Raw genomic sequence first — 27,564 nt, forward strand, 5'->3', positions numbered from 1 at the left:
GCGTTTTTTGAAAAAGATCATTTGTTTAGTTATTAGGACGAACTATTACGTTTAAAATTCTATCATTACAAGATAGTTTAATTACTATCCGAATCCGATATGCCAATTTCCGCCATACAGTTAGACGAATGATCAGTTTCAATTGACCTTGTTTCTGAACAATTAGAACTTTGTTCATCAGTAGAATGAAATAGAAGCATTTGAGATGTTGTGGACTGATGGTGATGGTAATAATAATTGTGATGGTAAGGATATATATAAGACGATGGCAATGTTGACAGTTGAGTAGAGGGACTTAATTGACAAAATCTTGCAGTATGATTGATACTACCAATAGCAGGAGAAAAAGAAGAGGAAGAGGAGGGGAGGGACAGAGTTGAATCCCTAAGATCAGATTGATTAGATTCATTTACATAATAATGATTATGTGGAGGAAATATAGAGTAATTACCAACAACGGCCCCGCTATCATTGTCATTATTAGTACTATGCCTTGATATACTTTGTCTGGAATAAACGGTACATTGATTTGAAGAGTTTATTGACGGATTAGCAATATTCTCTGATGGATTTGTATTGTTTTGCGGTGACGGCGATTGGCCAATAATTAATCGTATAGTTTGTAATACATAATCGACTGTAAATGTAAACAATGAAGATAGATTCAATGAAAATCCCCAAAATGCTTGTATACTGTAATTCGCTGTTCTAATTCCATAGTTGAATAAGATCCCGGTTGTCTGTTTGATAAATGAAAAAAACACAGTACGAAAATGTTATATATAGAACTACATTGGACATTATTATTGATAATAAAGTTGAATGAATCTATACATTTCATATGCCCAACCAACGCCTACCTCGATCAACGTAGTTTGTCCTTATATGAATGGGTTGGAAGAAAGCTATGGAGAGGGATGAACTAAGACAAATATCAGTCTCTGAAGTCAATCACTATTGGGCTGAAGTGCAAACTTTCTAATTGGAATCTGTGCTATAACCGAGATTAGTAATTGATGTTAACCCATGTTTTGTTTACACCTAGTTTCTGAGTTTCCAAGTTCTACATTGCTTACAGCTGACTGACTGAATAAATACAAACAATGATAAGCTCTTCTCATGGAATTTTTAAAAAAATGACTTGTGGATTCAGAATTATTTTGAGATTGTCTACATAAAATAATAATAATAATAATAATAATAATAATAATAATAATAATGGTAATTATTATCATTACTATTATTTTGAATTGAATAAATGTTTATATGGTATTGTTAATGAACTTGGCGCCAGACAATTAAGTAGTTGTTTTTTTGTCGAATACCCCATTTAATAAACTTAAGAGTTAACTACTGAGAACAGGTGAGAATAAATGTATTTTAATGAGATATGAATAGTTATACCCTGGTGAATTAATGTGTAACCTATTAACCAGTAAGTATATTATGAAACATTTGTTTGTGTTTTTTTTTAAGAAACATTACAAACTTATAACAATGGTATAATATCATTAGTGTAACAGTTTGATAATTCTCTTCTCTTTGACATTGTGGTGTATGCTACTTATGTTTGTAGATATAAGTAGTATGCAACATTAGTCGGAAATGGAATGTCTGAGAGAAAAAGACTGAGAAGATTGAAATGGAGAGAAAAGAGAAGGAAACTGAGAACAATCAAGATAACAACGGAAATGAAAGAACAACGAAGCTTGTAAGAGACAATTCGAAGATGTGCAAATGATGTATTTGATGTATGATTCTCACATTTTACTAAACTACTGTGTGATTGTACACTAAATAATAAATTGGCCTTACCCACTTGAATTCACATTCACTACAATATGATAAACCAATTGTTAGTAGTCTGAAGTCAATATTATCCACTAATCATCAGAAATTATTCCTGAAAAAAAATACTGTTAAATTATTTCACACTTTAAACCAATCAAATTGTATGTGTCAAATTCAGTTATTCTCACAGCTAGATTAATTAAATTCAAGAGGAACTCACTTCTATATAAAGCATCATTGACGTGTGTGTCTAAATTAACATTGAAGTATTCGCCAATTTAAAAAAAATACACACAATTTCAAATAACCATTCCACAGTCAGGCGGCCTGCTTGAATATCTGGGCTACCTGTTCCTCCGATCTAGATATTTCATCAAGTTATCTGTTTTGTTGTTTGTTTTAGCACATCATTATGTCTATTGTGCGCACAATTTATTCAGGCGCATTTATGAAAAGTTTACAACCTTTCGCTATACGTGATACAAAAAGGTACAATCAGCGACATCATGGTGGCTGGCAATATGCATTGAAACGAATGAACATTAATCAAATGTGGATTACCGAACTCCTAACATCTAACCGGTCATCATTCAAAATTTATCGTCACAATAGATCAAGGTATAAGAAAAGGAAACTTGTTGAAATACTTTATGCTGACAATTCTATGTTGTACCAAAAATATAATGTTGAATAAAGCTAATAATAATAATAATAATAATTTTAAGAGTCAATCATGATAAAATAATCTGATTATCGAGAAAACTACATTTCAATAGTTGAGATCATGAGTGAATTGAAGCCAGACCACCATGGAAAACCTGGAACCACTGGACGGCCGTTTCATCTTACCGTGGGACTCCTCAGCAGTGCCCACCCACGATCCCGCCTAATTTCAACTGCATATATATCCTGGAGCTCTAGTGAGAAACAGGGACCAGTGGAGTTCGACTGGCTCTGTTGTGAAATAGTAACTCACTGATGACAATGGTGGATGTGTCGCTCAATTTCGTGGATTAGTTGAAGTTAAACATTAACCCCGTTGGATGCCGGCCAGCTCATTGGTCTAATGGTTAAGCGCTCGCGCGCGAGACTGATAGATCCTGGGTTCGAATCTCGTGAGCGGGTCCGTGGATGCGCACTGCCGAGGAGTCCCGCAGTAGGACAAAACGGCCTTCTAGTGCTTCCAGGTTTTCTATGGTAGTCTAGCTTCAAATGACTCATGATTTCAACTATTGAAATTACTACAATCTCCACAAAACCCCTTCTAAAACTACATTTGTTGAATTAAATATTTCTTTTCTCTTTGTTATAAATAATCCTTGTTAAATTTCATAGTTCGTAAATTGCTACTACTAATTAAAAGTAATAATTTAACAGTATTTGAATGTAATCCAGTTCACTGAAGATAACATTCAAAAATATAGAATTCCTGGATGAATTCATACTGGTGCCTAATTGTCAGTTAAAAATATCGATACAAGATTTTCATTTCTAACAACTACGTCACTGTATACAAGACCAATTTAATTTTAGTGAAGTGGGTTTATGAAGTTTGTTGAATTTTTATAGCTTACATTACGGACAAGCATTCGAAACTAAGAAGCACTGAATAACCGTTTCATTTTAGTGTGAAAATCTTTTTATTTATTTGTTTATTTGTAAACATAAATATTGGTACTCATTAGAGCTGAATCTAGAACAAAGATCAATTCGTTGTGTGAACTACCAGATTTTGATTTACTGGCTCAATTACGCTGTGTTTATCGAGAGACCTGAAGGTTATAAGTTCACTTTTGTGTGTGTTGCCCTAAATATGAGCGCGCCTATAAAAGTTTCAATTTAAAATGAATAACGCTCTTTAGTTATCAGTAGTTTTTCACGGAATATCAGTTCATGACAAAAAATCATCTTGTAATTTGTTACAGATAATATTCTCCATTTATAAACAAAACTCGCCTTTCAGGAAACTTTTATTTTGACAACTGAAGTCATCTGCAACGTCTTCAATGTCCAATGACGGACGTTGCGTTCAGTAGGTGCATACTGTACAGTAAACTGTAATTTTCAAAAGAGATTTTATTCAAAGCATCTGAAATTATCCACAACTGTTTGCTATGGATAAATCAGTGTACAGTGCAGTAGAAAATGCTGGATGGAAAGCACAAATGTAGTGGAATTTAAAGCTTGAAGTGAAATCTTTGGTGGAAATCCCACTGTCATATGTAGTACTCAGTCATTGAATGAATTGGATGATTAAAGTTGTATTAAAACACAATACATTCATTGAACATCGAAAACAGTAAGAATAATCTCTTAACCAAATAGACAACTCACACACTTTTCAAAAGTGTTGCTATCTCATCTTAATTTTTTTTATAATGACAAACGACCAAATTAAAATTAATTACAATAATTCATTTTCTTTTTTTTTGTCAAACCATAATACACTATTGAAAACTTGTAAAAATGTAAAAGATTTCAAACAAAAAATACATAATGAAAGCAAATCTTATACTTGACTTTCAAGGTTAAATTTCAAGGTTACATTTGTAGCACATGATACTTGTTTTATGCTTAGATTTGTATACATAAACAGAAATTTTGCCAGTGTATATCTATCTATATATGTACTATCTTTTACCTGAGATGATTGACTATTTATCTAGATAATGGGTAGTGTGTGTGAATGAGTGAATGACTAAGTGAGTCATAGCCATATCAAGTTATTGATTCGGTTCATATATTGTAAGAAATTTATTCTTCTGTACTTTAACAAAAATTAGTAAAGATGAGTTACAAGATAGGAGGTATAGGTAGGTAGGTTAGTAAGTTGGTAGGTATGAGTAATCCAACGATATGAGATAAACACATATATATTTGAGACATATTTATCAGAACAGAACAATCTCCGTCTGTGGAAGCATAAGACTCTAAAACAATTTTATTAAATAAAAATGGAACAAAGTTATTCAAATGCTTACTATCCTATTGCACTAGAGATCATTGTCTCTGTTTCGACAACGCTTGAACTAATAATGGTCAGGAGTGTGAGGTAGATGGACGTGTCGACCACTTTTATTTATCTTGCAAATTTAATCAGCTCTGAGTAGGTTGGTGTCTGATGAATAATAGGTAAGGATTCAGAAAGCTTGTTTAGTTCGTTCTAGCACTCCACGTGAATATTGAGACCACTGAGTGAGAAATGTCAAGGTTAGATGTGGGGTAGCAGTCAAAGATGGCAAATTGACTCACAAGATCGGATATTATCATCAACTGAGGTGATTGGGACATGTTTTAAGTGAGTCCAACCACCGCCTACTTTGATGTATATTGTTGGGTAGTATTGTGTTGGATTGGAAGAAAGTTAAGAACAGACAAATCAAGACATGGCATCTATCTATGAAGCCATTGATTATTCATGGGTCTAGCTTCTGATCTCCACTACAACCATGACTAATGTGATTGGAGACGGTGACTGGTATGGCTCAGAATCCGTCGCAATGACAAAGATGCATTCGCTTTGTCTTTCCTTAGATCCTAAGTTTCGAAATCAGTTTATACTCGTCATTCTGCATATTCAAGATTCTTCAAATACCTTCTCTATGATTAATTTGTTTTACTGCCACTGATACTTCTAATTTCATCTCGATATGCTGAGGTAATGTGCCAACTTGGACTAATGCATATATGTGCATATATGTACGTTCGGTCAGTCACAACGCATGACCTGTACGTATGTACAGCGGTTCAAGTTCCCATACCTTAGTAGCACAGAGAGAAGTTCTTAGGCCAAATCCCAGAATAATAGAGGTAGTAACAGTGTCAGTGGTAATAGGAAAGATTAGGCATTGAAGATAAAACTCGAAAAGAAGATAAAAGTTTGTGAAATAAAAACGAAAAAAATTATGAGGAATATAGAAGCTCATAATTTGGGGGAAATAGAGACTGAATACACTTGCGCCATTGCAAATGATTTTGAGCCATGTCATTCAAAGTCTCTAACCATTGGTTACGATAATCATGCGGACCCCGACCAGATATGGATAGGTTCAACTGTTAGTGACTTCATGGACTGATGCCATGTTTTGATTTGGCTGTCCCTAGCCTTTTTCCAGCTTGCTCTTACACCACACAACATCGATTTCTACGTTACTTATGACTGACTGACTGACTAACTGATAGATAAGTCTATGACAAAAATGTGTGGAAAAAACCAAAACAACGAAAATATATATAATGGTACTGAATGCATGTGGTTAGTCATTACTATGGGTTGATGGAAGTTTACCATTTATGGAGAGGAAGATTTTATCCAGTCGGATAATAAGATTACTATTACTACTAACAACACCACAGTAGGCTAATAAACTACTAATCATTGATAATTGTGAATAAAAAAAGACAATATTAGTTAGTGCAAATCTTGTTTTCTTTCCATAAAGTGAAGAATTTTGAAAGTGTATCAGACTTCAGGGAGGTCTTTGTTTGGACTGGTCAATGTGTCTAATCCAAACTAATTTACCACTAAAAGGTACACACATACATACTTAAATTTGAGTCAAACGTTTTGTATAACGATTAGTAATATCGCTTTGGTTATATAAACCCAATGTAGGGTGTCAAAGCAGGGTTCGAGTGACATACAATTATTTCATATTATTACATTGATTCCTATGTTTGTTTCTTTTCATCCTATTAATTTCTCCCCTCAATGTTCGAATGGTAAGACAAAGTGTATATTAATAAATTGAACCAATGTACATTTATTGAGTAATTTCAAATGAAATCACAAAACAATCCAGGTATCAGAAATGTTGGGGAGATCCAGAATATTCTTTGAAAATAGTCCAGAGAGGCCCTAAAATCTCTGGGATGCATTTTATCCAATCAGCACTGAATAAAAGTTTTTCAGAAACACCTAGAAAGTGAATAGTCATGTGTCACATTTCTGATTCGATGATTACCTACCCTGCTACTATTTTTAGTAGGGGTCCATAACCTTCCAGAAGTCCAGGGTCATCTGCAATGCTAGAAATACCTTCAGTTTTCTGTACAGAAATGAACCCTGAAGTAAGGCGTTCCTTCTATAATTCGCTCCTTTTCTCTCGTGTTCAAGTTGTCGTGTAGATTTAGCCTGGGGTTATTAGATGATCTTAGGAAACCGATTCAAGAGTTCAGTCACATTTATCAAGAAATATCTTACAAAAATAAGTTTATCTTTCTCAAAATAATCATGTTAACAAACTCCGTCGACTATAATTTATGCAAGCTGATTACTAAATAGACCAGAAGTTCATTTTACAACAACTGATTGTCATGTACAATTGGAATATTTGTTCAATTCTCATTCAGTAAATATTGTTTCAATTTTGATTTAATTCATCTCTGAAGTTTATTAATAGTTATAGACTAAAGTAGAAATGGTATTTATAGTTGATAAACTCTAAGGGATTTGTGACGATTCCACACAAAGAAATGTACACAAGTTTACAGAAATTGTATTTTACAAGTTGTAATTCAATCAATCACAATTTTTGTGTAGAAATCAATGATTAAAACTTAGATGATATGATGAACACAATAATTCAGGATTAAAACTACCAGATATCAACTCCTCATTAGGTCCATTAACAGGTTTCTTTTTCAAATTTAGTTGGATGCTTCACAGGAATTTATGAAATTTTAAAGTGACTTTTTGCATAAACTGATACCGGACAATGGAGAATCGTTAAATATCAGGAATTATTAGGTAGATGTTCTGGTGTTTGTTTGAAACTCAATGGTAATATATCCAGTTTCACAACGTAAAACAAAGGATTGAATAGAACACCTGCATATCTTGTGGAGAGCACAACACTGCTAAATCACTGAATCAGATCAGTACTCTATGTGAGTTTATGAATGTACAACACAGTGAAAGAGATACTAACTAAAACAAAACAGTTATTCAGTCCTTCCTAGATTTCAAGGATTGCTTAGACTAAGTCAGTCATACCTTTCAACAATTTATAACAATATTCAGGTGATGATAAGTCCTAATTAGCATAAAACTAGTGTACATCTCCGATTCCAATATTGGGCAGAACTCAGATGTATATAAAAACTTGTAACAAAAAGTTATATCGAGTTATCCACTAAATAAACATATATACATAACATCAAGGACTGGAAAAATTCGGTGAAGAATATCAACAACGGGTTATTACAATCTCTTTACACATAACAAGTATTTATCTGGTAACCTGTAGTCATCACAGACTGATAGCATTTAGCGCAATAATGAAAACCAGGAAGCACAGGTGAAGTTCATATACATGTCAAGAGTGAAACGGTTGTCATCAGTGGCACTGGGTAATGATTGCATCATATCGCAAATTCATTGAAGTTGGAACAGTACCACTGGACGCCGGTCCGGTGGAATTAGTTGCCAAGCATTAGCCAAGACGCCTGAAGATTTTCGGTTCAACAAACGCTATTTGGGTCGCGGTTACGCATTCCTAGGAAGTTTTATACCGGGAAACAGGGGCTTTCCAATGCTTCCTGGTTCTTAATGGCATCCCCCTCCTGTGGTGAGATCCGTTTGTAAAAAATATCAGCTACAAATTAAATTGATCTCCATAAGACGGCTTCAAACGTAGTATTTATTTATTTGCTGAAAATTATATCATAACTTACCAAATTATACCACCCCGATCGATTTCTTCTTGAATAATCTATCATTAATTCATCTGCAACATAAGCCAAACGTCTCGCTAATAAACTTGTATGTTGTATTGGATTAATCGATGTAGACGAGAAATTCATGTTTGTTCCACCGTTGTGAATGAATTGTGGTACAGTTGATAAATTACAATGATCACAGTAATAATGGTGATCTGAAGGTTGTTGATGCCGACGATATTGACAGTGAGAATAATTTGGGTTAAAACCTAAAGTTGTTGGTGATGATGTTGTTGGCTGTAGAAGTGGAACAGATGAACATCTTGGTTGTAATAATAAAGAATGATGAAGTGAAGTGATATTTGATGTAATTGTAATAGTATCATTATTACTATGCATATGTAACCCGAATCGGGGTACAACGTCAGGCATAGGCGTCGATTGTAATGTTGGTATATTATTATTGTGACTATTCAATTCATTTAGATTATTTGTCATTGCTGGCATGGTATTCATCATGGGGGAAGTGGGTAGTGAAATGATGGAACAGAGAGGAGCGACTACAGAGAGATAAAGAAGAGACGAACAGAAATTAACGAAAAAAGTGAGCGTCCTCAAGAATATATGTAAGCAAGTTAGTGTTAAGTCAAACACCAGTGTATTTAGATTAACATGTAACCTGTTTGCAAGTCATTTAATGAGTTAGTCAGTCTTTATTGATTAGGGTGGTTGAGATATGCATTATGTATACCCAACCGCAGAAAACTTCAATGAATGATGTTGGCTGGTGTAGGAGTAAGTTTGAAAAAAATTTAAAGGCACCCAAACTAAGACGTGGTATCAGTTCATGAAGTAAATTACCATTCGTTTGAGCCGTGTTGGTAGATTCGGACTATCTGGCTATGGTCTGAGTGATTATCGTAACCAATGGTTGGAGATGCTAAATAACATGTCTTATAATCAGTTACAGTGATGCAGAGGCATCTACTCTTTGACTTCTCCTACATCTTAAGTTTAAAAATTGTAGTATACTTTTCTTTCTCTAAATTTATCCTTTCTTCTTTAATTACGTAGTGTGTATGTTTAATGTTTTCTACTACCACTGATATTGTCATTGCTTCTACTACTCGGACTTTTGTCTTGGCTATGTCATTTTAATGTACCGATTTAATATGTTAACTTGGACTGACGCACACATGTGTCAGGTTCCACGTTGCTTATGACTGTGCCTCCATTAAAATGTAAATTTATTGAGTTGATGAGTCTCAACCTGGGCGAAATATGTATTCATTGCTATAAAAGTACAGTTTTGTAGTCAACGTATCTTTCCTTTATTATAAATAAGCACAAAAATAATAAATTAATTAATTTAAGCCAGTACATCAATAATTGAAGAACATTATAAACCCTACTCACCCTCCTACTTGTGATAGACTGCTCAAACCTACAAATCATCTTATTTTTTTAACTGCGCATAAATTTCCTTGTTTTAAATTTATCTCGACTAAATAATGATGTAAAGTCGCAAGCCAGTAACCATCTGAAGATTCAGTAGCTTAGTGGATAATGGTTTGAGGGTTTTAAGTGAAAGTTACTGAGGTTTGAGTTCCAGTGTAATGAATATCAACACTGAGGTACAGGTATATCAAGCTAACAAGTCCACAAAACAACATGTCCAATAATTCAATCAAAGGTCGACAAGTACTTCTTCCTATGCTACAGTTAAATAGGTCTGCAAATTTACATATACCTGCCAAAGTAGCTACATTGGTCGAACAGAAAGGGGAGAATATCTTAGGTTGTATGAATATATTTCCGAAGTCGTCGAACAAAAGAAGATGCTTTAAGTATCACAATTACTATACATATCATGGACACAGGACATCAGGTCGGTACCTTGAAATCTATCAAAGTGATTAGTAAGCAGCCAATCATCTTAGTTTTGCTGAAGCCATTGTTATCAACAGTCAGAAACCTGATTTATGTGTTCAAAATAGATGACTGTTAATATTTCTAAGACATGATGACACAATCGTTTCTTCATTACATCACAAAATTTTGTTCAACCCTTCCACTTAATTACTTAGTTACGTCTTTTCATTTCGACTGTCTTTTAGATTAGTAATCTTATTTTAATTAATTGAACTTAACTCATTTTATTCTTACGTATTATCAGCATTTATTCATTACGTAACCATTTATTTCTTGTTCTTTGGACTTTTGTTACCATCAATGTTGTAGAATGCTCTTTTACATAAATACATATGCACAATATTTTATTTGGTACATTAAATTTATTGATACCCTTTTTATATAATACTGATGTGTCATCCCATCAGCTTTTAACTAAACTCTTTCATTCAAGCAATTTAAACTCAATTTGTAATTGGAATTCTTTCAATGTTCCAGGTTGTAGGCAGATGACGAGAACCAAACGACATAAAATGAATCTGAACGTCCTGTGTTCGACATCCACGTATGGGGTCGTAGACGCTCACTGCTGAGGCATCCCACACGTTAGGACGAAAAGGGGCCCAGGGCTCTCAGATTCTCAATGGTGGTTTAAGACCATTTCGTTATTTATAAACTGTGATAATCCTACAATCTCACTGCCGACAGGGTTGAACTCCATTAATTACAGCTTCTCATCAAAATCACGAAAATTACCCCTCGAAATTAGTTACTAGTGATCATATGATTTAATTTCAACTAGATATTCTAAATGAATCGAGATTACTGAATAAATTAAAATCCCTAGGATACAATTATTTGTGATTGCAGTTTGAGTTCCAAATAAGGAATTTTTTTCTAAGGTACCAAACAATGTCTTAGTTTTTAGTGACACTTTTAATTGATCATAATATCAGTCCATGATAAAAACTATTGTAAAATCAACGTGAAATCTCGTCATAAAGTCTCTAATCTGATTAATATTAAACACGTTTTCTAAATATAGTAGTTTGTTTTCCATATAGACAAAATCATCCAATGCATTGTTTGTCTTTCCCTAACACACACACTTATGGGGTAAGAGAAAAAATAGAAATGGAATAAAATCATTTCTACTCACCCCTCTAGTTGAAAGAAAAAGACTCATTGTGTTAATGAAAAATTCTTCACTAAAAGAATGAAATTCCTTCTTCTTTTTTGCCTTAGATGACAGTGACGTTACTGTTACCATAATAGCTTATTTAACGAAAAATCCAATTGATCAACACAATATTCAGTTCAAACAAAATTTGGGATAGGGGTACATATTTGTCTAGTTTTTTACATACAAAGTCATAGCAACCGTACATGAAATAATGGAATGAAATGTACATTTAGTGTTGCTATGTCATACATAGATCATTTTTTCTTATTATTACTATTATCATTATTATTACCACTTCGTGACTCTCTATACCGAAACTGAATTCATATTCAATACATAAATATATATGAACAAAACATTTCAGCTCATATATATATATATATATATATATATATATATATATATATATATATATATATATATATGAAACGTCAACGTCATCTACTCAGAGTAGATTTTCACGAAAATAAGCCGAAAATATAAAAACATATGTTCACCTGTGTGAATGTATATCTCCATGTATGTGTATATTAATATATGTATGTATAAGTGGAAAAAAGTAGCCATACACGTTGATGCATAGAGGGAGGGAAGGTGATAATCAGATTGTTATAAATAAGCAAAAAATAATGATGAGTAATCAATGTAAATTCCTTTAAGAAAAATAAATCCTCCAATAAATATCATCGTCGTTATCAACATCATACTCTAAAATGTAAAAAGACGTTACCATTATACTACTCATCTACTGACCATCTTGTTTTCTTTAAAAGAAAGTGGTTAGTGAATGTTAAATGTATTATTAGTTAAGGTCATAAAAATGAAAGATTTTTGTTTTCGAAAAAAGTTTTGACCTGAGATGATATTAGATGATAAAAAAGAAACGTGTCACTTTGTTATAAAGAGGATAAAAGTAAACACTTTTCGGAAGAGGAAAATTACTAACACAAACCAGTAACTACTATTCTACAGATTTCACTAAAAAAACAGCGATAATAATCATGTGTTAGTTAGCGGTCGATTTTGAAAAGCCATTACCACAGTTCTAGCGAGAAACTGTAACTAGTGGAGTGTGGGGCAGCTAGCTACCTCGCCACATCAATGACGTTTGGAAATGGTTAAGTAATATCACAAATCGACTAGTCATATATGTAAAATGTCGGTTAAGCGATCGTCGTGAGACCTAGAGGTCCAGGGTTTGGTCCCTCATGGGGTCATGGGTATACACTGATGAGGTTCCCCGTACCAGGACGAAACACTTCGCTAGTGTTTTGTGCTTTTGCATGGTTGACCAAGATTAGCTTGTGATTTAAACCATAAAACTAATATTAAGTCGCGATTTAATGAGCTCTTTCAGTACGGTACATGTACAAGAACGGCAACAAACGGAGGAAAATGGTACACAAACCCATATAAACTGATGGCTGAAGGTTATGTGGTGAAATAACTAAGTAGTAATTAAACCTTTTTAAAAATAGTAGTCAGCAATGGAATTCAAAATGCGCGTTCCTTCTTACTTGGGACTCATCATACACAAGAGTCTGACCCATGCATTGCCGTGCTGATATTTTCTTTTACTATGCCTATGACTAGTAAATGTTGTCCTAGTATTTATTACAATATTAATTTGATAATAACTAGCTTGGAATTTCAAGTTAGTGTCTCACTTGATTTTTTTTAACATATCTACAAAACAAATTTTTATTGTACTGTAGAGTGCTGATATGCTATGGATTGAGATTTGTATTCACATAATACACTACCGAGATGGTAATCAATTTATATAATGAATTTCTCAGTACTTTAAATATTTATGGTATGGTGTAGTGAACCTTACATGTTACCCACACTGAAATCGGTTGAAGAATTATGGAGAATCGGTGACAAAATTGAGCAATTAATTCATCCTAGTTAGAAATTTGACTCTTGAACTCTCCTTACCTTTTTTATTCACTAAACAACATGGTCATCTATTTTATTAATTAACCGAGGTTGAAAAATGAAAACTAATGAATTCATACTACAATAACAGAATACAAGCGAAATTTTCACGACTACACTCAACGTTTCAGAACTGATCTTCTATATGTGATATTGTGAGTGTATTTGAGAATCCGGTCAGTCAGTCAGTCAGTCAATCACTCACTTGATCATAATCAACATTAGAGCCTGAGATAAATGTACAATAGCCCAATTCCATTAGATCACATTAACATGATGAGATAAAACCAACAATATGGATAGCAAAGGAACTGAAATAATATAGTAGCAATGTTAATGAAAAAGACTAAGGATTGAGAATATGGCACGGAAATACAGAACAAAAAGGTATGTTAGAAGGAAAACTAGAAGTCAACATCTAGAGCATGATAGTGTAAATGAATCTGCTCTATTGTAACCGATTGTATGTCACGTCACTCAATGTCTCCCAATTACTGATCGCGGCTGTCTTGAACATCTCAACCAAACAGTGGGTCTCTACCAACACTGATCAGACCAATAGTCAATAATTTTGTGAATTGATATTACATCTTAGTTTTGCTGTTTCTATATTTCCTCCAAGTTATTCCTACACTAAAAAACACGGTTTAAAGTAGGTGGTGGTTGGGCATATGTAACGACACGTATTCCAAACACCATCTTATTCAATGACGATTCATAACTTTATCAACGGACTTATCATTTTTACTTAGTGCCTCTATCGCTAACGTTAACACTGATCACTAGGTCATTTCTTGATTAAAATAACTCATCGACAAAAATGGTTTCGTAGAGATTTTTTTTAAAATTTGGTAGAAGTAGTCTTCGCCTCGCATTGACAACAATCCAAAGAACTATTGATCGAAATCGAACATGCGTGAAACGTTCGATTTCAATTTAATAGTTTATAGGTGTTATTGTTACTTGTCAAGAAGGTCGAAATTTCTAGGTTTGATCCCAGGTTCAGAGACAGAATGAATTATCCACTGTACTAAATCCCAAATTAAGATGAAATATAACTTTCCATTAGGTCCCTCAGTTTTCATAATGAAAATTATATTCACTTTCAAATACGTTTTTCTTGGTGTTATGTTGTTTGGAGTAGACAGTTTATTCATGTGATACAGAGTTCAGCTTGATTAAGAACCCACTAATCCCTGATTGGAATGCATCACTACATATCGGTAAGTTGGCACTCATGACGAATCGCAAGAGGATGGGCTACTCGACAATGTAGTTTTTATCAATAGGATAGGGTATCATAGTTCCTTCATTTCAAACCGTCTAACTCAGAGAAAAGCACCATTTGTTGGATCTTTATCTTGAGCTAAAAAATATTCTTCATAATCCAAAAAAATTACTGCTTATTTTCTTATTAAGACTAAAATAGTTTATTTTAAAGTAATCTATCCCCCCCGGCTTTGTTTTCTTACAGTTTCTAAAAACCAGATATGAAAAGTAATATTTCATTTAAACTATAATGGATATAATACACTCTTGTTTGATATGACCTTGAGGAATTTATAAGTTGAGTATGTATGACTAGAAAAAAATGTTATTTTGACTGTTCTAAATTATTATTATTATTATTACTGTTATTATTATTATTATTATTATTATTATTATTATTATTAGTAGTAGTAGTAGTAGTAGTAGTAGTAGTAGTAGTGGTAGTAATAGTAGTACTAGTAGTGATTTTGACATGAATGAACTTTAACAGATAGTTATTACTTTTTAAAATATCATAATGCAGTAAATCACATAACAATTCGAAAATGTACATGCTCACGTGATCAACACACTGTAAGGTGCATGAGTATGTAATGTAAGTAAGCGAAGGATTCAATGAGTGAGTGAGTGAATAAGTGCGTATGCCTGTGTGTACGAGAGACTTGAATACATAGTGTATGGGTAAATTAAACAAAATGACACTTGTATTTATCATTTTATATAAATATTTCTAATTTCTGTTAAGTACATTTAAAAATGTAAATAGATGAACAATAGTCAATCGAGTACTATCTCAAGGTCAACTATGTAAATATGCATATTATACCTCTTCAAATTAATTAATAAATACACTCTTTATTCATATGAATGTGAATAGACTATATTTAAACTGCTTCTGTGGTCACAAAAATCTCAAATGTATCCTTTAATATCTAAGAAAAAATGTGTGAATTTAGGCATCAAATTTTTTCTTAATTTGATATCATTAAGTGTTAAGTGTAGGGGAAAAAAGAATTATAAAGATTGATGAGCGAATGTACAGTACTTGCTCGTTTTCAACAATTTTCTAAGTCGAGTTCGTGACATAGACTACAAAATTTAACAACCTCCAAAAAAAACCCTAGATAACACGAGTTCGAATCCTACAGGAAAAAGTAGTTCTCTTAAAATTGAAGATGTGTCCTGGTAATGAGTGCCAACTAGTAGGTAACCTACGTTTATATCATCTATTAAATTGCTTTCAACCACTCCAGCAACAAACAAAAAGTACATTATGTCAACTCGTTTAGACTGGTGTGTACATGTGTGGTGTGGGGGGAAACATTCTAACACGAACACTTAAAAACATCTCGAGTGCTTTAGTCATATTCACTAAGCTAATATTTCTGTTACTAAAATAACCAAATTAATATTTTACTTAAAGACAAGTGGATTTGCATGAAAGTATATTTTAGTTAGAAAAATTCTCATGAAATGAATAATAGTAGTAGACATATATATGTAATGATTACTTCGAGATTACAATCGATTTAAAAGTAATCAACTGCAATGGTTTCTCGCAAACAACCTAGAATGTTTGAATATTATATTATGTTAAACGAATATTTGGTTATTAGGATACAATGCAATAAATGCTACTCAAATCAAATCCAATTTATCTAAAATACATAGAACAATTGAAATTTAATTGGTGTTTGTTAGCATATTTAAATCTTGCACGGATTGTCTCGAAAAATACATTTTTGTTACAAGTTTCACAGAATAGATGTATAAATAAAAACTAAAATAACTGTATGATGGCGTTCCACACAGAATGGATCTATACTAATGGAGACTGATCAAAAACGCAATCGTAAATATTAACAACACGATAATTCAAATCCTTAATAACAACCATCACATTTGATGAATAAATCAATGGCTATCTAAATTCAGTGGCTCAGAGGATAACCCACTGCCGTTTAAAGCAAAAGACGCTAGGAACGGGAGTGCGTCAGAATATCACTGTGAACATCAGCACCGGAACGCGAGTACACCCAGATGACGAGTCACAAACTAGCTTTTCTGGATTATTCCACTGATGGCTACAACCTATTTACCACGTGTGAAATAAATATGCTTGAATGTCAATTATCCGGATTTTCCCCATTATTATTATCATTATTTATTAATAACCAGAAAAATATAACCAAGCAACTATATTCAGATTATCGAAATCAGCTTCCAGATACACGTTTAGTGTTGGGTGATTGAAAGTAGTTGGCAGGAAACCCTGACTGATCTAAGTTTGGTGTTAGTTAAATCACGTCATCAAAGGAACTGATGATCACACCGTGGTATTTGAGCCCTCATTACCCAACTTCACGATTTAAGACGTTAACACAGAGCTATTCGGGACGAAAGTGAACTCCTCAAGTACTGAGATATTTGCAACCGGTTAATTACTGAATAGTGACTAATGTGATGTTTGTGTACATGAAGATTGACGGTACTACTTGACTTTCTGAGACCGAAGTGAAGTGTGGTTCGAACATACTTCATCAGATGAATTACTCTCCCTTCGTTTTTAAAAAAATGTGAGGGATTCATTCATTTAAAATGTGGTTTCTGTCTGTTGAAGTATTTTGGTTATTAGAGCTCTATTTCTCTAATTATTCAATGTTACTGAAAATTGGGCACAGTAAATGAAGAGTTAAGATCACATACCGATCTAATTTAGACAACCACTAAAAACCTGAGAACAGTGGACGGCAGATTCTTCCTACTATGGAACTCTTAAATAATGCCAAACCACGACTCCGCAACCGGGAATCAGACCCCTATACCTTAAGTTTCGAGTACAAACGCTTAACCTTTAGATCACTGACCTGTAACCTAGTGGTGTACAAGTCTAACTTCAAGTAACCCACATTATTGTGCGACTATCTTTCACTGTCTTCAGTGAATACCTTCCTCCTACCAGACATGGTTGAAAGCGAGCTTTTTAACAAACTATTAAATCTATTTGGACATTTGTAAGTCAATTGCTACCCTAACATACAACAAGACGATGTTGAGTTATTCAGTTTAATAGGAACGATAATACCCACCAAAGTTCATAAGAATATTAACATATAGATGAACTTTGTTGCGTTTTTTTTAAATAATGGATGAGGTAATCAGTTGAATGTAAACATTTTAAAATTTGACATTCAACATTTCCCATGTTCAAATCTCAATAAGTCTAGAATTTAAAACAAAGAGTATTAAACGAATATATTTTGCCTATATGTCTATTCAAAACAATACTTATCCTGAATAACACTATAAACTACCCTAGGCATCGATATAATTCTGTTATAACTAGAAAATACGGTGTCAAAATGGATAATATCTAAGTCTGTAATTAGGGTGTATACTGGTCCTATAATCAAAATAAACTAGATACTTATCGCAGTACCAACCCCTTCTCTAGTTTATAATGAATGATATTTCCAGGCGACGTCAGTTCGGCACCATTAAACCTTCTGTTTAAGTTGTTCATGAAAATATTTACCCCAAATAACACAATAAGTTACACTAGACATTATATCCTTCTGTTACAACAAGGAAGAACTAAACATTATAGTAAGAAAAGTGTAAAAATATTTAAATCTGTAATTAGGGTGTGCACAGTCGTCGAATAATTAAAATATATAGAGGGCATTCATCGCCACCCCACACTTGCCTTAGTTTACTAGATGACGTCAGAGTTCATTACTGTTAAACCTGTTGCTCAAATTATTCAAATATCTATACAAAACCAACTTTATGTTTAATAAGTATTAAAAAAATTTAAAGAACTCAAAAGAATAAGGAATTTCAAGAGATAATACCCTTCTTCAAGTTGTTATAGTCACTTTCTGTCAGAGACTATCTAGTTGTTGAGACGAAAATCTACCAAGAGTTGCTTAAGATCAAACAAGACATAGGTACTGGATTTAAAAGGTGAGTGTGAATATCAGCATTGAAATACACGTATATCTAGTTGACGAGACCGAATTATTCAGTCAGTCAGACAGTCATAATTAACAAAGAACCTGTCAAAAAATTTGCAACAGCTTAAATTCCCATACCACTTCAAAATGACAAGATAGAATTAACAAGATGAACACAAATGTAGATGTACTAAGAAGGATTGCACAGTAGGAAATGTAGTTTCAAAAGGGGATGAAGTCTAAGAATAAAAACTATGAAATAATATTGAAGCTCGAGACTTAGTGAAAGATAAAAAGTGAATGCACCTGAATAGTAGTAATTCATTGTGAGCAAAACCATACAACGTTACCAACTATGAATTCCCGCTATAGTATGGACCTCAACTAGATAGTCTGTATCTATCAACATTGTTCAGATCAACAACCAATAGCTTTATGAATTGATGTCATGTCTTGGTTTGGTCGCCTCTAGTTTTCGCCTAACCTTTTCCTACATCAGCTAAAATTTCGATCTGAGGTAGGCGTTTTGGTTGATCATGTAGATCAAAGAAGGATGTAACATGTATCTTAAATTCCATTGCTAACCACTAACCGAAATCTAATCGAATTGTAAATGCCTCTATTCAATAAATCCATCATAATAGCAATGAATGACCAAATTCAGTCTTGAAATCAACAACCAAAAAATTACAAAACTTTTTACAACTATCAGTCAACTTTTATGCTTGATTTATCCATATGTTTATGTATATATATGAGATTGATTTTTGTCGAAATCACGAGCTGATTTAAGTTAAATAACCATCGAAAAGCACTGTTTCGTCCTAGTATAGGGGATTGTTCAGCAGTGCATATCCACAACCTGACAGAGATCATGATTTTGTTTTTTCTTTACAAATAATTATTTTCTTAGTCTAATGATAGTTACTGTTCTGAATTAATTGTAATTAGATCCAAGTAGAACAGAAATTAATCCAATGTAATTCTTTCTATGAGACATATAAATTCATGTAGTTAACTTTCAATTAAATTTTTCATGTGAGGGATTTATGACATTCTACCTGACTGATTGCCTACATAACCTAGCGTGGTGATTAAATACCAATTTTATTTTACTGACTATAACTAGATCATTGGCGTCATATTCCAGTAAAACTAAATTCGAATTAACAAAACTCATGTACTAATCTAATCAAGTAATCAAAAAACGAAATATGAATGAAATCCGATTGAAAATAGCTCAGAAGAAATGAAAAAGTAGGTTATTCAATCAATATTTAAGTTACATTTTTCACAGATTCATGTAGACTTGGGTATTACTGAAGACCAGGAAGTACTAGATCACTCTTCAGGAGTACAAACCCCCCACTATATCGTGTATCGAATTCATGACTTTCGAGTCATATTATTGAACGCTTAGCGATTTGAACCACCAAGTCAACCTACAAATTAAACCAATCTCCATAAAACTCCTTCAATTATTTAATGTGTGTGTAGAAATAAAGGCAATTCTCACATTATTAAGAGAGACAAAGTCGAGTATATGAAACTAGTTACGATATATATAGCAAAATATTCATAGAACAGAATGAAAAAATGTGAATGTGTTTGCTCTTTATTCAAAACGATTTCAATAAACATCGAATACAATATTCAACTATATGAAGATTTCAAACGCCTCAAAGACTTCAGATCGAAAATCGTTACACTGTTAATATACGATTTTACAAGGTAATCTGTTGTGTTCTTTATGTATATTCATGCTTTTTAATCAAGTAAGACTTACACCAACCACAATAAAGATGATAATGGTAGACATTATCCGCGATATTTCTAATGTTCAATAACAATTCTGTATCCAGCACTTTTAATTACTTTTCCGTCTATTTAATGAGTGTAGTATATGAGACTGTAATTTTCGTTAGAGAATTCATTTTAGCCTTTATATCCCCTATATTTGTTTTCATCCGGGAAGTATAGTTGTGCCGCACCAACATGTCCATGTCAAACAGTTGAGAATAATTTGGATGCTTGCAATGAAATCTTTGGTGGAAATAGCATTTTAGTATTTAGCATTCCCACCACTAAATAGACGAAAAAGTTCTTGAAAGTGATGGTCACAGCAAATTTATTCAACGATGAAAACTGAGGGTAATCTCAGTCAAAATGAACTATTTAATGATATTATTCAGACTGAGTGTAGCAATATGAATATTGAAGTATGAAGCAGTAAATTCAGATATTATAAGTGAACAGGGTAAAAATGTTGAAATATAATTAGTTTACTTGTAATTTGATAAGTCACATATAGAATATAGACTAACAAATTGTGATTTAAAGTTTTCTTGTGAACTCATCAGGTACGGATTCGTACACATAATGTAAAACAACACCTTAATTGTAAGGGCCAGTAATACTGCCCAGTTTTTTCAAATCAGATTAGGTGAGGTAGTGTTTAACCTCGCAATTCAGTGGCTGAAAGTCGAATACACTAACCACTACTGAGTCACCGCACCGTTAATAGAAAAACTAATAAGGAAGAGTGGATATATCCGGCATAAAACTCACTTTAAACTTAATGCACAACAATAGCTTCATACACTGTATCTATTAATCTTGACATATCCTACAACCTGACAGTTACAAGAATACCATGAAGGTATCCGACAGGCTTAGTACAAATTGTAATTAACAAAACTTTGAATGATACTAATTTTTGGCCTTCATTACACTCTAACGGCTCATCAAATGAAGGAATTTAAGTATATTTTACAAACTCCTTACTTTTTTTATCAATATATTGCGAGAAACTCGAAAATAATAAAAATACTACTACTACTATAACTGATAATATTACTAATAATAATAATAACAATAATGGTAATAATATCTCACAACTTTTTCGTACTTTTAATAAACTTGTTGGAACTACTTTACTTCCCACTTGTGTTAAATGTAAAAAATATACATGCTTAAGCCAAATCATTAAATATAAATAGAAAATTCCTCACTCAACATTTAGGATAAGATCTGGGGGTCAGTAGTCAGACTGTAACCCAATGGTTTATAAGTTAGATTAGCTACTATTATGAATCTAAGAACAGTGAGAATCATGAACACAACTGACTTGAACAATCTAATGTCAAATAATTAATGGATTAAAACTCTGCTTCTTCTCTACCTACTGAATTATGGGAGATCAAAAAAGTATTACCAATCCTCAGATGGTAAATAAAACTCATAGGTAATGGTAATACACATTTATTAACAATCGTACAATAACAAAAATCTGAACACATTAATTAATCTAAAAACTAGATTAATTTCACTTAATATATTGATACTAATAAGAGTATGGGTAAGATCAAGTTTGAGAAAATAAAGAGCTTTGATATAAATAAATAATATATTTGTAACATCCCAATGAGTAGAAAAATTAGATCTGACGTTTCGTGACTTAGTGTAAGCCACTTCTTCAGAGGACAAATAACCAAATCAAAATTAATCCGAGTTTAAATTGTACAATCTATTTTTTCTACTCATTGGGATATTACAAATATATTATTTATTTATAGCAATCTACCCAATGTTCAATCTATTCGAAATTATCAAGTCAAACCTTGGTAATGACACCTACAAACAGCTTTGATGATAATGACACTCATTTTACCATATACTTACTTGGTTACAGTTAACGCTTCGCAGTGGAGTTATGGTTCAATGGTTATGGCGTTCTACTTTCCACCACCGAATCTCAGGTTTGAAACCCGTCCCACCTAATTCGGGCCGGGAAACTGGGCAACATCATTATCCCCCATACTTAGAGTGTGCCTCATACTCATATACCTGGTGAGTGTGTTTGACTTTTGACTTTTTAATAATTTAAGGCACAAAATATTCAAATAAGGCAATAAACATCTATCTCATATACATCTATATTGTGAATATTCAATAAAATAGGTATAAATACGTTTTTTAAGTGTTTAGCGGTAGAATATTTTCATCCAACCAGTTCCGCCACGACAATATTTTTTTCTAGTACAAAAGATATATTTGATTCGCGAACTCTAGAGAAACGCCTACCGCGTCTCCCTACGATAGAGACAACAAAGAAAATATACCAAACCATCGTGATTTTCCTGCTTGAATTTTTTAGCATGAAGCAGTACGAAAGATTATCAGCTTTTCAGAAAAAGCCCATGAGTCCATTATACGATTCACTTATGTAATTAATTCGTTAAAACGAATCGGATATAAGAAACTTTATTGAAGTATTTCCAATAGGCATCCCCCCCCAGTATTTCAACCACGCTACCATCAGCTATCTTTTGAAAATATTATAATTCATCATAAAAATTAAATTAATGAGTTAACCGAGTAACATTAAGTATGTGTACCAAACATAACACACACACAATACACTGTGTAATTTTGAATGTGTCATACTCACATTTATAACGAATAAATATTGTCTTACCCTACAGTTCACACAAAAAAGAAGACGAAGTCAAATACGATGGACAACAAGAAATAATCATAATTCGCAGAATCGATTGTCGATCGGCCACAAAAAAACAACTAAAACCGCATTTATTTCGTCGCCAACACTCGAGTATCATACTAACTCTTACACCGATGTTAAGATCCAGTGATAATAAGTCATCAATTTTCACAGAATTTATCCTATTAAATTTACCTCGATTTTCCTAGTAAAGTATTTCCAACCTTCAACTATATATAAATTGATTACAATTTCAATGCATCATGAAAATTAACATGAATACAATGGTATTTATTGAGACACAATAGATATTTGTTGTCATCTACTGTATGAGTGCGTAAATAATTAGTGAATTAAAGTAAACAGTTGGGGTTTGCGTAAATTGTTTGATTAAAATAATTTATATAGGACTTAAATATCAAGTACGAATAAAACTGATTCAGTTTTGAAAGATTTGAAAGACAGTAGTATCCTAACAAATCAGTTTCAAGAATAAAACAAAAAACTGCAGTGATAATCAAAATCTCAGGATTTATTAGTTTATATTTATTTCTACGCCTCAGATCGTTTTTTTATAAAACGAATAATCATTTCTAAATATTTTGTCCAAACCAAGTTGAACGTGAGATGGCAATTTATAAATGACATTGGATGATAGCAAACAGATTAAAGCTGGGTAATTTTCAATACTGGAATCCAACCTAATAAGCAGAAGCAGTGTGGCCATCAGAAAACTCGATGACACTCACGACTTAACTACAGGGGATCGAACCCAGGACCTTTAGGTCTTGAGAAATCTCAAACTAATACGAGACAGTTGTTCAATGGATCTTTACCTGAGGTCGATTTGTGACGAAAACTATTTGCATACTTCTTTGCCTGATAAATACATAAACAATTACGTTGTTGGTTTGATATTTTATGTATTTTCAGTCTTGATATACAAAAGTAATAAGATGATTTATTGTTTTCGCTGTTATTTTTGTAATCTCTGCTACATTAGACTTATGGTTATATAAAGAAGGAGAAATTAACAATTTTCTACCCGAAAATAAGAGTCTACTTCAAACAATTAATTAATTCAATGTTTTTACACACGTAAACCAGACCAGAATAAGGCTAGTACTTTACAAATCCGTTTACAAAGGAACAAACAACTGTTTGTTCTCACATAAGTTTCATATAGGAATAAGAAACGACAATTCGAAATGTTGTTATAGAAAACATTCTAGTAGTTTTCCATACTACTACCGACACCACTTAACTGTACAATTATTCAATAATACAAATTTCTTTAGAAAAAATAGATAAATAAACATGTATTTCAACATCATTGTTCTTTCAGATAGTATAACTTCATAGATATTTGCCTATAATTACGAAGCTTTTTATAATATATAATTAGATTAGTGTTTCAGTTTCACACGAATTTTTTTCCTAGTCGTGAATTTTATTTTACAACAGTCGTGTATACTACTAATAAGGAATGAAATATTTTGATTTTAACCTTTTATATACATAATGCAGATGATCGGTTTCCATAAAATCAAAGCATATTACCATATTATGAAAACTTAGGAAATGGATTAACAAAACAGTTTTGTTGATAATTTTTCCTCTAAACACAGTTAAATGATACTTAAACCATACTACAAAAATAAAGATTGCGATTATGGGAATGTTATGTTACGTGAAACCAGGGTTTCTTTTATTTTTGAGAATCAGAACAAATATTCAGTTTTTTAAAGTACCAACACTATTAATAGTAGACAATTGATGAAGACGATTGACACAAGGAGGAAAGTTATTGATAATAAACACAGGGAAAAGGTGTAAGATTTCGGGGTTCATGAGCTGAGAAAAGACAAAAAGTGAATGCACTTGTGACATTGCAAACGATTCTGAGCCACGTTACCCAGACTCAAACCATTGGTTACGGTAGTCGGGCAAACTCAAAACAATCTGCATCTACCTACATGCCTTAGTCCAACAGTCAATGAACTCATGAATTAATGCCACGATTTGATTTGGCATCCCCTAGTTTCCTTCTAATCTAGTCCTGCATCAAACAACATTGTCCATCAAAGTATGTGGTGGTTGGGAATACTTAATGCACGTCTCAAGTACCCCAGTTGATAAATTTAATACCTTACCAATCGAATCACCATCTCTACCTAGTAATGTGCCCCTGACATATACATTACTCACTTAGTGGTCCCAGTATGCAAGGGTAATGGTTCGACGACACTCCAATCGAATGCTAATAACCTACGAATATCCTACCCTTAATGGTCATATTTCATACCTATAAAGTAGAAAGAAACGAACTGGTGTTTAGCAAACTCGTCCTCTGTTTTGCAGATAATCGGTTCAACTGTAAAACAGTGTCAAAAACGTTGGAATTGATTCGATGTGAACTGGATTCTGTCACAATATGTTTTTCTATGGATATCAAGTCATAAGCTGAATTAATGAACACCAAATATTATATTCATGCGGGGATACTTGTCAGTGGGGCATAAAAACACTTTGTAGATAAGGCGAGCATCACAAATACTAGCTTCAATTAGGACGATGATATAAAAAAACTCATACGTTCTTACGTTGAATAATGAAAATGGATAGATTGTTTAAAGGGCATAACAGTTAAAAAGAATATAATTTACCAGTATAGTTCGGTGAATAACCTTTCCCATATGTGTTTGAACGGCTTACATCATGTTGAACTGATCTATAATCTGGACATAATGATAAATTTGTAAGGCACTGGTCAGGAGATATATGTAAATTGTTACTATCTAAATTTATTCTTGGATATATATGTTGGCCAGCTACGTTTGTTGCCCTGTTATAAATACAATTCGTATATCTACTGTGATGTCCCATGTTCGTAGAATCGGCACTCTCAAGGATGCTTGCATCCTCAAAATTATTCTCGTTTATATCTGTACCGCAATGACCACACGAGTTAGACTGGTAGTTTTGCGAAAATCTACGTGTAGACATTTTGGATGTTGATTTCTTATTACGGCGTTTATGCACGAAGTAACTGTCCTTCATTTCTTCTGAACGCTCATTATTTTCACTTGAATCGGAATCTTCTTCGGGAATAAATAAATTCTCACGTTGTAATGGTGCAGAACCTGGCCTGCTAATTTGTGGTTTCCTAATTGATGAGTCTAAGTAGGCAGTATAGGATATAGTTCTAGGCCGACAGTTTGCATGTTGTGATTGCCGTGAAATAGAAGCACTGGAGTTTATATCAGTGCTTCTATTTGGATGCACGGCAGTAAGTCGATTAGAATGTGTATTTATCAAAGATAAAGTTGAAGAATTGAACAAATCCCCATGAATTTTGCTTTCTTCGCGAATAGGAATTGGGCGAAATAAATGAGAAGGATTTTTTTCATGTGTACAAACAGAATATGATGGCTTTGATGAGTAGAAATTACCGGAATTCTCTGTTTTATGAATTTTATCATTAATGTCATCGGGGGACTGTAAACCGTTTGAATCATTGCATGCATTTTGACCTTCGGGATTCAATCCAAGAGAGAAAAATGATGATAAATCAGAGAGAGGAATAGTTTCTGGATACGAATCTATCATATCTACAACATTTTGTGATACTGGTCTACATGGTTCGCATGTATGAGGATAGTTATTTGAACAAGTCCATGGAGTAGACCAAGTTGGCGAAGTTCTTATCATATCACTTATACTTGTAACGAACATTCTATCTGAAAGTTCTTCATTAAGTTCACTAGCACAAGGTAAATTATTTAGACATGAACTTGAGCTAGTAACAGAGTTTCTAGAGCTTACGTCTGATTCGTTTAAATGTGTCAGCCTCCAAGGCGAATTAGCTTGATCAGATTGATTCAGCATAAAAACACTTTCACGATCGGATGATATCAGTGATGAAAAAATTGATTGAGGTAAGGCACAGTAAGATGAAATCAGATTTGATGGAGATCTAGTTTTAGAATCACCTCCTCCAGTCCAACTAGAAAATCCACTATCTGTGTTAACACAAACTTGATGAACAGAAGATTCACAGTTTTTCCAGAAGCAAGATGGAGTAGTTACCGTTGTACGACCAATGGGAGGAGAATATCTATTGGAGCTTGATGTTGTAGGTTCACCAAATAAATCTTGACTTGGTGATATTGGTAACTCGAATGTATGTAATAAATCCGATTCGGTAGTATGATCTTCAAAACTGCTGCAAAATGGTCCCAGCTGTCCAGTGCAATCTTGTGAAATATTACGAGCTTTAGATGGATCCAATTTATCATCACCCATTAGGGCAGGAGTGTCTTATAGCAATATGCGCGAAATAGCCGAATCGA

General features: G+C 33.1%; 1 protein-coding gene across 1 annotated transcript; it reads right to left on the reverse strand.

Annotated features, from left to right (window-relative positions):
* Positions 1-77: 77 nt before the first annotated feature.
* Positions 78-27,564, reverse strand: MS3_00005078 (uncharacterized protein; the record flags this gene model as incomplete). The annotated part of the gene is made up of 3 exons (XM_012943649.3): positions 25,879-27,564; positions 8,467-9,011; positions 78-740 (listed from the first exon to the last, which is right to left on the reverse strand). The coding sequence occupies exons 1-3, from the start codon at positions 27,515-27,517 to the stop codon at positions 78-80; spliced, it is 2,847 nt and encodes a 948-aa protein (XP_012799103.1). The 5' UTR covers positions 27,518-27,564.

The sequence above is a fragment of the Schistosoma haematobium genome, chromosome 1 (assembly GCF_000699445.3).
Source record: "Schistosoma haematobium chromosome 1, whole genome shotgun sequence".
NCBI lineage: Eukaryota > Metazoa > Platyhelminthes > Trematoda > Strigeidida > Schistosomatidae > Schistosoma > Schistosoma haematobium.